General features: G+C 51.1%; 1 protein-coding gene across 1 annotated transcript; it reads left to right on the top strand.

Annotated features, from left to right (window-relative positions):
• Positions 1-2883: 2883 nt before the first annotated feature.
• On the top strand, positions 2884-11075 carry LOC144146252 (uncharacterized). The gene is made up of 4 exons (XM_077678215.1): positions 2884-3250; positions 7526-7725; positions 8561-8710; positions 10716-11075. Exons 1-4 carry the CDS (start codon positions 2884-2886, stop codon positions 11073-11075), a joined length of 1077 nt encoding a protein of 358 aa, XP_077534341.1.

The following is an 11075-nucleotide window of genomic DNA, read 5'->3' as shown; positions in this document are numbered from 1 at the left end:
TGTCTGTCATTCTCTCTAGTGAGTGCTTACGTGTTGTGCACATTGAGGTACAATGCCCAACTTAAAAATCACCTGCTTTGCTTCCCAATTCTGTTTCACAAAATTTGCTGTGGTAAAAATCTGCGATAAATTTTTACACCCTAAAAATATAGGAAACTTATTACAATATTATTTTTAACCTGAGACTTATATTGAAAAGAGTGGGATCTTAGCTAATCTATTGGGCGACAAGAAATTCCAACAAGTGAGTGAGTGAGTGAATGAATAAACTGAATTCTTGAATAATGCGTTCGCATACACTGCTCTGCCGTACACCAAGCCCCTTTAAAGTTGGTGTCACTACTTAACACTAATGCATGTTTTAAGGGCCAGCTACAAGTATGATATCTTGGTATAAAGGCCCCAAGGACATCTAACACCTTTGTAAGACCATGTACCCCTATGGACCACCTTACACCAAGCCCCCTCGAAGCTGGCTTTGCTGGTGTGCACGAACACGTTGCTGTAAAGACATTTTACAGGGGTAAATAAGCAGTATTATGAAAAATAATGATGGCCCTAGGAACTCGTTAAAGTCGCCTTCGCTACTATACGTATGTATTGCTAAAATGGAATTTTTAGGGCCTATATATGTAAACCGACCATATTCCTACGACCACAAGGCAGGGAGGGGGGGGGGGGGGCTATATTTTATTTGACAGGGAGAATGCTTAGTCCTGTCATCACTAGACTAGAATTAACGTTCTGATTTGATCGCCAGTGTTCTCGATGTAATCCTACTGTTCTAGAAAGATTAAAGCGGAAAGATAAATATACTCGCTGGGCAAACGCCGCGGCATTCGTTTCGTCGATGTTCTCTGAGCACATCACTTAGCTGACTGCTGATTCGACGCTTGTGTGCTCCTGGCGTACCCGCAAATTTTCCCGCCATTTTTTTTGCGGGGCTACATGGTTGCCAGACCAGGACTGCCCTCTATTGATTAGCTCGCGTCATCCGTAAAGGCCGCGGATCTGTCAACCCGCTCTGGTTACAAACTCCTGCGCGCTCGCACCGCGGGCTCGGGCTTGAGCCCGGGTTTTTTTAAATGCAGAGCATTTCAGTAACTCACGATGTCACCCGCGTTGTCCCGTTGTAGTCCGCACCGTCGTTGTCCGCACCCCTCCCCCTACACTACATAAAAGAAAATATTATCCGGCGCCTGGTTTCGATCCCTCGACCCTGTGGGCGGAACGCAATGTACATGGTGCTCTACCCACTGCGCCACAAAGTCGACACAGAATGGGGCGCTACGAACGCGCCTTATATCGTTGACTCATTCAAATTACTATTCACGAGTGCTCTCTCGTCAGCAGTTGCCACATGTGCAACAACATTAACGTAACGCAAACTACTTAACGTCGTGCGCTCCCGGAAATGCTCTGCATTTGATCGTGCCCCTCGCGAGGGGGTTGTTTCACTGCGTCGCCATGCGAACAGTTTGCCACGCTTTAGTTTCAGTTCTTTCTTTGCTGGGGTGCCGATGAGCGGCGCCACCTCCTCGCACTTCGCTGCGGGAGGATCCGCGGCGGGGACGAGAGATGGCGCTGGCGTCTCCACGGCCGCGTCTGCGGCCTTCGCGGGCACCGGCGCCGGCGCGGGGTCATCGCCCTTCTTTAAAAGTTTAGTTCGCACGCCACGCAGGAACAATTTTCTTTTTTCTTTTTCGCTTCGTCCCCATGGTTGCCAGACCAGGACTGCCTTCCCCTTTACGGACTGCTTTTACGGGCCCCATACGTTTGTAGTACCTCCCGTGGGGACGTGCGAGCAGGGGTTTGTAACCAGAGCGGGCTGACAGATCCGCGGCCTTTACGGATGATGCGAGCTAATCAACAGAGGGCAGTCCTGGTCTGGCAACCATGTAGCCCCGCGAAAAAATGGCGGGAAAATTTGCGGGTACGCCAGCCGAAATGCTACCGTGTGCTCATTAAGTTCTTTGCGGAGCCCAAGTTCGCTTCAATAAACCGTGTTTACTGGAAGAATCCTGCATCGTTCTTGGCTTCGTGGCAATATCCAGCCCCACGACCCAAGCCCAGCCAATTAACGTCGCCTGTACAAACAGGCGGCGTTAGCCCAGCACCTGCGCACTAACCGTCCTCCAGGCTGGTCGCATCTCCGATGACACCGGTTCAGGGACCGCAACCTGCCCCTCTTTCGACGCATATTATTGCTTGGGTTTAGGCGAGTTGGTTCATATCGACTTGAAAATTCAGCTTGAACGAAAACCACAGGACTTAGGAAGGAAACACGGACACAATGCTGCACTGCGTTTACCGCACTGCGTTTTATTATTGTTCATCCATATTATTCATCCATATTATATTATTCATCCCTCATTTTTACTCTCCCATATCTTTCCAGAGGATATTTTGCTAGCTCTAGGACAGACGTTCCGGGCGCCCGCAAGATTTCCAAGTACGTTCAATGCAGACAGCGATATATCACCTTCCACCTTCTAGCTGGCCTAGACTCAGTCTCACCATTGGGAAATAAAATGTTGTGCTTGTGCGGCGGTGAAAGGGAAAGGGTCCCCCCTGACAGCAGTCTGATGCGATGTGGCCGCGCCACGTTCAGTTGACGGTTCCGTTTCAGTGCAGGCCAGGGACTTCAGCTGACACTTCGCGCTGTCTAGTGGTTCGCTTTGGACACAGCCGCAGTCTCCTTGGTCCACTGCTGAAAACGAACTTGCTTATCGGCGTCTGTGGCCTAGCCGGTAGCGCCGCGGCTCCTATTTGCGGCAATTTCTTTACCGGAAAAAATGCTGCCTCAGATCAGTTCTACGCGTTCCCATCTAGAGTGCAGCCTAATTTTTTTAGACGGCGTCTTGACCGATCCCCTGAAATGGTATGCGCAAATCGCCAAGAGACAGTATCATCATCATCAACGACCAACCAGTGCGTGCAGGGAAGAAGACGGCCGAGGCACGCGCAGCGCCCGCCACACCGCTGGATTCCATGGCCACTTTTGCCCACCCTGTGCGCAATTCTGTCAGCGAGGCTGACATGCAGGAGCAATCTCAGCCGGAGTGCCAGGAGGAGCAGACGGAAGAGCGGACGGAGCAGCTGACGGAGCAGGAGGAGCAACCGCATTCTGTCCAGCACTCCGATCGGGCTTCGCTGTTACGGGAGCGCCGGGACAGGCTGCTGGAGTCGCTCGTGCGTTCCTCTCGGCAAGCCTCGTCGCAGTTCGCCGACTACATCAGCGCCGCCCAAAGTGAGGAATGCTCCGTCATTGTTACTCCTCCGCGCACAGTCCAGCTACCAGGACGGCCGGATGTTAGGCTAGTTAGTACATTCTGGAAAGTCAAAAATGGCTGCGTCTTACCTCCGCTAACCTTGGATGTGCAAAGCAAAAGCTTGGCTTAGCCTGGTTGAGTCTTGGTTTCGCTTGGTTAACCTTGATCTAGCTGTATTCCCGACCACGTCTCAAAGCTGTTCGGTTCCGTGCAACGCTCAAGCGGGATTCACACGACGGAGAAACCCTCTCTTTTTGGCCCGCGGGACCCGCTCACGTGACCGGTTTTAGGCTCCGCCCCTAGGTGGGAATAGCACGCGGTGGCTCCGCGAAAGAAAATGCCTCCGCGTGTTTTCGCTCGACGGCGGTGGCCCTCGGCGGGGAATAAAACCTGTTCCTCGGCGCTGTCGTCTGCTACTCACTCCGCGTAGCTCCGCACGTGTGGATGCGCCGCCAGTCCGGATAATCCGGTCACGTGCTGTTGACGTCACATATCCGTCCGCCTCCGTGAGAGGGTTCCTCCGTCGTGTGAATCCCGCTTCACAGGAGGAGGCCGGGAGAACGTGGCGTTTATTCATGGCGAACGCACCGTTCCTCTTCACCGGGCGCGAGACTAGTCCCGTTGCCCGAAACGACCCAGCGCCGCATGCATGGGAGGCTGCGGGGGTGGTTGGCTGCCTCGGCCGCAGCGGCGGTGGCGACCGCTGTCGGCGCCCGCGGGCGCCAACAGCGGGCCCGGCGAATCACGCGATGCGCTTCGAGGGGTGTGTCGCCGGGGGTGCGTCTCCGGTCAAAATGTCATTTGCGCATCCTCCACGAAATCGCTGGACGAAAGTAGTAAAGCTTTGCCTTAAAAGTGCGCCGTCATTGTTACTCCGCGCACTGTACAACTACCAGATGGCACGAAGGTTGGGCTAGTTGGTGTATGAAGTCAAAAGCGCACAAGGAACGGAGTACGGAAATAAACACAAGCCATTCGTTTGTGTTCCTTCTTTTCACCCTGCAGTATTTGTGCCCTTATGACTTTTCAGTAACGGTATGGCTTGCATAAATCGACGTCATATCTGCGCGAACGCGTGAGAATTATTTCAGTGCGAAGTACTCTTAGGCTTTCAGTGAAAGTTTCGATGGCCAGGGTGGCGGCGGGGTTTATAGATTTTCATCTTAGAGGTGGAAGTGCTCACACAACAGGGTCAAAAGTAAAAAAAAAATAGACTACACGGCGCTTCCACCTTCAAGATGAACAGCTACCAACTAGCCCTATTGTCCGTTCTACTGTGGTTTATAGATTTATTTCGCAAGGCAAACACGTTTCTTAACTCCTAGCACTTATGCCACGTTTCGTGGCGACCTTACTCGATAAAAAGGCATGTGCGTAGAATGATAAACGTCACGCCAGTAGGCGAGCTCAGACCAGGAGATCCTAATCTCCCTGGTCACCAGAGCCGCCGACGTCGCTGCCAGGCATAAGCCAGCAGCCACAACAGCTTTCTAACCGCGCAAAGCTCAATAAAGTGCTTTCTCTCTCTCTCTCACGCCAGTAATCAGATTCCCCTTGGAATGCCGCCTCGGGGTGTAGGCTCGGGCGCGAACCTTTTTAAAGCGAAACTTTCAGCCGCTCACTGATGTTTGCAGTCCACCCAAAATGCGCTGCAGAAAAGCCACCTTCCTCTGGCGATGATGATGATCGTGGGTGGAGTGAATAAAAATTTAAACGCTTCCTGTCATGGGAACCGAACCTGGGTGCCTCGCATTATGACGGCGACGTCTATCCGATTTCGCCATTCCGGCACTGTCGATACAGTTTGGATTCGTAAAGGAGTGCATGGACGTGCAAAATTAGACAGGAAATGCACCCGTTATTCTCACGACGACGGTGGTTGAACCCCAGGGAAACCTGGAATGCCCGTGTCACTAAAGCACTAAAATTAAGAGCGCAATCGTAGTGCAATAGAGCGTTCCGATCAGAGACGTGTTCGCGTAAAGAGCGCACAGTCCTACGTCATACTCCCGACCAATAGGAAATCGCCACCGCAGATCACGCCTTACAGTAGACGGAAAATCCAATGCATTGCAATATAAGCATCATTCAAATGTAAGCTCGTTTCTGGGTTGGTTCGTTTGATGTAGGACTTGATTAAAAAAAAAAAAAGACCCTGCAACACTTTCGATAAGCGCTTTCATTCTTTCCTTCGCGTCTGGGACCACTGCGAAAGCTATAGTTGTCGCAGCACAGAGCGGCACTGCATGATTTGCTCGTCGCACCAGATACGCCTTCCATTTCTGCTTTGTTTTTGTGGCTTTATCGAAAAGCGTTCATTGCTGCAACTGAAGAAAAACCGGCCAACAGCCGTTACGTGGCCTTAGTGACGTAATTCGAGCCATCGAAGAACGTCACGACCGGGAAAGAGAGAAAAAGCTTTTGAGCGAGTTTCTGAGATATCTGATGGGCATAGAGCAGTAATTTTTGGCTGAGGTACTTTGCGACCCCATAATCTACGTACTGAATGTGTTGTGTGACTACGTTCTGCAAGCATTTAAGATTTCAAAAATAGCTGAAAAATGTGTTGCAGGGTCCGCCTCGCGTGCCCCCGTCGTCATTTCGACAGAGGGATTGTTGATTTTCGTATTTCAAATAAAACATTATTTTCAACGCGTTTTCTTTTCATTTTATATCGCGAAAATCGATCACACGCATTCTTTTAATGAAAAGAACACTGCTAATACCAGTTATGCGTTGATGTTTTGCCTCAAATATGCCAAATGTTTTTGCTCAACAATGTTGGCAAGTATGAAGTGTGGTACCAGATTTGGTGGTTTGGGAAGGTTCTGCCTATATAAACTTAATCGTTTCAGTATTCTTTCGTTTTTTGGCCGGGTGGATGAATCGAAGAACGGACTGACAGACCAGAATTTCCGGGATTTATGTAGCCAAAAAAGTACAATCGTTTTTTTAGGGGCGAAGCCCCTTAGGGCCGAGGCTTGTCTGTCCGGCGTCAGTCCGGCGTCCGTGCTCACGGCACAGCACCGTGTAAATCGAAACATCTGTGAACAAAAGGTTCACAAAAGGTTAACCAGAACAAAATAAAATGTTCACAAAAGGTTAGAGAGAGAGGGATAGAGAGAGAGCGAGAGACGCACAGCACCGTGTAAATCGAAATATCTGTGAAAAAAAGGTTCACAAAAGGTTTACAAGAACAAAATAAAAGGTTCACAAAAGGTTAGAGAGAGAGAGAGAGAGAGAGAGAGAGAGAGAGAGAGAGAGAGAGAGAGAGAGAGAGAGAGAGAGAGAGAGAGAGAGAGAGAGAGAGAGAGAGAGAGAGAGAGAGAGAGAGAGAGCTGCGGTGCAAGTGCGTATATAAGCACGTTTCAGACCACCGGGTGAAAACGAACGTAAGGCGTGGCATGCGGTGGCTCAACGGTGACGCCGACAACAAGCTACCCCGGAGTGTATACTGTACACACGCGTTGTCACTCATTCACGTGCGCGAGTGGGCAATGTCACGGATGATTCACGGTAAGAATGATCCCCAATGCTTCGCCCACTCGTCATGATTCACTTCGTGGGGATGCGTGACTTTTTTTTTTTTAATGTGGCTGATGCCTCTTTCATAGGAGTCGGTAAAACACGAAATTGAAATGTGCCTTCACAGGAGAATTCAAATGGTAATTGTGCATCCATATGAACTTGCACATCGCTATTTATATTACGTCGGTATGGCACCGTTAGACACATCAACGTTAGACGCTGGATTGTACGTGCCGTAACATTGCGTAAATCCGACTGAAATCACAGCCCCTTGAAAACCGTGCGAACGAAACCGAACCGCAACCGTAACCGAAAGCAGTAGGTGGCGGAGGGTGCCTCAATTCACCCGCGTTCCACGCACACGAAGACGCTTAGGGCATCGGGGCGCTAACTGTCGGTGCTCGTTAGCGTCATGAACTACTTCGATTCGCCTCTCCTAGACGGCAGCACCATCTGAATGAAGAGGTAAATAGGTAGTGGGAAAAATATAAGGCGCGTTCGTAAACCTACTTGCGCTTGAATTCATAGCGCAGTGTGCACATCGCTGTGTACTTGCCGTTGCGGCGAGAGAGTTCGTGGCTCGAATCCGGGCGGAGACGCGTCAATGGAACTTTTTCTGGCGATGTCATTCCCGTGACGGATATGACGCCGGTGTGTTCCCGAGCATTAAACACTTTCGTGTTAAAAACGAGAATTTCCCTGGGCGCATTCTCGAACCCCCACAGGGCGCGTGTCCTGCTGGCGCCAGAGTCGGGATTGGCGCGTGAACGAGAACGCGTTGTACGGCGCCTGCCTGCTGGGTGCCGCCCTGGTCGTGGTCGTGTCGCTGGCGTGCGTGGCGCGGGCAGGAATCCGCAGCGCCTCGCGGCTGGAAACCATACGAGAGCGAAGGCTGCACAGCGTCGAAAACGTTCCCACTGTACAGGTATTGGAGAATTTAACATTTTTTTTTCGTCCTGGAAGTTGTCGCTTTGTCATTTGGTTACAAGTGCTAGCACCGATTTAATTGGCGCAGTCGACAGGACAAAACATCTGCGCATGCGCAGCACTCCAGAATATTCCAAGATGTCATGTTTGTTTAAAGAGCACAAATGCCTACATCTATATACAAGCCGCGCCTCCTCACACAGTGGGGGTAGTTGTTTTTTTCCCCCTTATTTAATGCGGTATCATTTACAGGGACAAAGTCCGCAATGTTACGCGGGGATATCTTAGTGTGAGGGAACTAATCTTGCCTCTACGTCGCTCCAGCGTTTCGCGAGAGCTTGCAGAAGAGCTGCATAATATTTTTTTCTCTCTGTCACGTCTTCATCTCTTCAGCTGGCTTTCAACACCACCTCATTGTAGCTTTTCGACAGGTAATGAACTCAGCTTATTTAATCGTACCGGAAGGTGCGGCTAGTGAAAGCCAGTACGTCGACCCACGTTCATGATAAGAAAACAGTTGCAGCGACAGTTAAGGACGTCGACACGGCTGAACAGTAAACAAATGGTTGATGAAGACAGGTGTACGCCATGTCGCTTTTTTTGTTTTCAAGTCAACGCGCTCACGTTGCATAGGACTCGAGTAGATGTTTATTCAGCATCCTTTCTTCAGCTTTATTGCTTAGAAAGGGTGAGCGGCTTGGGCTTGATGACGGCTGGGAGGACGAAAACATCAGTGGCAGTTGAAATGCGTCGTAGAAGTTCGCTTGAGGGCCTCGTTAACCCCTGCAACTTTTTCTTCTTCTCTCTCTTTGTGACTGGGCCGTACACCGCAGGAGCAGCCGTGCTCGTCGCCGTCGTGCAACCAGGTGTCGCACATGCTTCTCCTATCGCTGAGCCATGAGGTCGCGCCCTGCGCCAACTTCTACGAGTTCGTCTGCGAGGGATGGAAGCGGAGGCACCCCCTGCGAGGTGACAAGTACCAGGTACGTTCGACGATTCCCTTTGCGTGTCAGAAGTGCATCGGTAACGCTCACTGGCTGTTTCATATACAAAAAACTGGTTGATTTCTTTGTCATAGCAATCGGTAAAACACAAAAGTGAAATGTGCAGCGAATTCTTCAGCTGAGCATGTTTTGCGGGTCGACTTCTGTCTTGTGGGTGTGCTTGGTGAGCGACGTCCTGCTGGCGGGTCGCTTATGCAAACGTGAACTGGCGTCATTTCCGTGACGGATATGACGTCAGTGAAATCGTGGGGTATTGCGGCATAAAACCCTTTCGTGGTAAAATATAAAGACCGAAAACTAACAACGCGCAGCATAACGTACTCTTTAGTACTATAGGTTGTTTCCCCGCAAGAAGGCCCTTTGTGCAGTGGTGCACCCTTTACAGGTCACTTGCTCCGTTTTATTGCCGTCTTTTCCGTGACGGATATGACGTCAGTGAAATCTTGGTGTATCCGGGAATAAAACACTTTGGTGTTTAAAAAATGGCTGACGAGTCCTATACTCCCTAATGCGAAATTTGTGCGCAGCGCGAACTGTAGTCTTCTCGGTCACGGAGCATAGCTGCTGCGTCTCAGGAAGTGATCGTGTGATCAGCGAACGGTTATCTTGGAGCGCGGTTATCTTGGAGCGGTTATCTTGGAGCGCGTCGCCGCCGCCGAGAATGTTGTTGTAAATCATGTTTGAACCTCCCGCGGAAATGTCACGTGGTTGGCATGAGCCACGCAGCAAGGAGAATGTCTCACTGCCTCCCCTCACACTTTCGCTATACTTTCCTCCGCCGCTTTCTGTCTTCGCTCGCTCGGTTACGACGCCGTCGCCGCCGCCAAACCATAGTGGCGGCCGTCGAAATGCTGCGCACGGAAACATCAGTGGAATGTTGTGGAGGCTGTATCCTCCTTTACGTCTGAATTTAATTTGATGGCGGGTGACCGGTGCCGAATGGCCGAGCGTGAAAGTCGTTGGCCAAGTCAATTCGAAACTTACAGCGAGGTAGTTCGTCGAGGCTGTCTTCACTGCAAGCGCTGCTGTGTAGAGGGGAAGCGGCTTTCGCTTGTCTCGCCGTTGCAGACGACGGGCTGCTGCGTCACTTTACCTGCCTTGAGTTGAAAATACAAGTTAAGCTTCGGCGGGGTAATCCATATATATAATAAGTGATAATAATGATAACTGAACCTAACTTAATTCGTATAGGGGAGACAAAAAATATTTTGAATGCAACTGTTTTTCCCGCCGCGATGTCTCAGTGGCTAAGGCGTTGCGCTGCTGAGCACGAGGACGCGGGTTCGATTCCACGCTGCAGCGGCCGCTTTTCTGATGGAGGCGAAAAGCAAAAACGCCCGTGTGTACGAGATTTGATTTCCGCACACGATAAAGATCCCCAGGTGGTCAAAATTAATCAGGAGCCCTCCACTACGGCGCGCCTATCGCCTGCGTTGCGTCGGCGCGTTAAACCCTACAATCCAGTGCAACTTTGTTTTATTTCTTACATGGCTGGGCATTTGGCTTTGGGGTGTTTTGTCCGTCGCCTCACATTTTTATTTGGTCAGCCGCTTCTCTCCTAATATAACTGCATAACTTGAATTTTTCTTCCCTTAATTTGGTAGCGATTCCCCTCCAACGTGTTCCCGTTACCTCACGCGGAAACAAACATTGCCTGTATTAAAAACTTTCTTCCTGGTCAGTTTTGAGGCTTGCAGAGGATAAGCTTAAACGATACCCCTCGCACACATCGCATAACCAGCTTTGAATTAATGCAAGAGCGCGTCAAACGGGCCAGGGAGGAGTGGAGACAAACGCTTGCTATGTATCAGATTGTCGCAGGTGTTTGTACCCTCCCCTCCATACGCGCTGTTGCTTTCATTCCAAGTTATGTACCAACAAGCCGCAGTTTCAGCTCTCTTGAGGTTTCTTGCACAACCAGCGCAGCTCTCGCGGAATCTTTTCGGTGCGAAATGGTTCACAAATCTCACTCACGCATGCGCAGGTGAGCGTCATGACCGAGGCCGAGCGCGACGTGCGCAAGCGGCTGATGCTGGCTCTCGAGACGATGGCCATCCCTCGGCGCAACCAGACTCAGATCGACAAGCTGGTGGCGCTGTACCGCTCCTGCGTGGGCAGCCTGTCGCGCGAGGGCCAGAGCCTGCGCGACCTGCGCGCTTTCTTCCGCCTGCACAACTACAACTGGCCCGAGCCGCACGCGCCCGAGCAGCCCGAGTTCTTCGACCACCTGCTCGAGCTGGACATCCGCTGGAACCTGGCCGTCGCCTTCCGCTACCAGCTGGTCCGCGACCAGGACACGGGCCAGAGCGCCGTCGCGCTCCGGCCGGTGGTGCCGGACGCGTGA

The sequence above is a fragment of the Haemaphysalis longicornis genome, unplaced genomic scaffold (assembly GCF_048455015.1).
Source record: "Haemaphysalis longicornis isolate Haplotype H1 unplaced genomic scaffold, Haemaphysalis longicornis Haplotype H1 scaffold_7, whole genome shotgun sequence".
Lineage (NCBI taxonomy): Eukaryota > Metazoa > Arthropoda > Arachnida > Ixodida > Ixodidae > Haemaphysalis > Haemaphysalis longicornis.
The sequence above is the reverse complement of the archived record's forward strand: the minus strand, read 5'-3'. Positions and strand labels throughout refer to the sequence as shown.

What these genes read in the sequence shown, in the direction of transcription:
- LOC144146252 (XM_077678215.1), top strand. Translation starts at nt 2,884, where the DNA reads ATGCGCAAATCGCCAAGAGACAGTATCATCATCATCAACGACCAACCA. An exon ending in AAAACGTTCCCACTGTACAG is followed by an intron (nt 7,726 to 8,560) that starts GTATTGGAGAAT and finishes CGTACACCGCAG; the next exon opens with GAGCAGCCGTGCTCGTCGCC. An exon ending in TGCGAGGTGACAAGTACCAG is followed by an intron (nt 8,711 to 10,715) that starts GTACGTTCGACG and finishes ACGCATGCGCAG; the next exon opens with GTGAGCGTCATGACCGAGGC.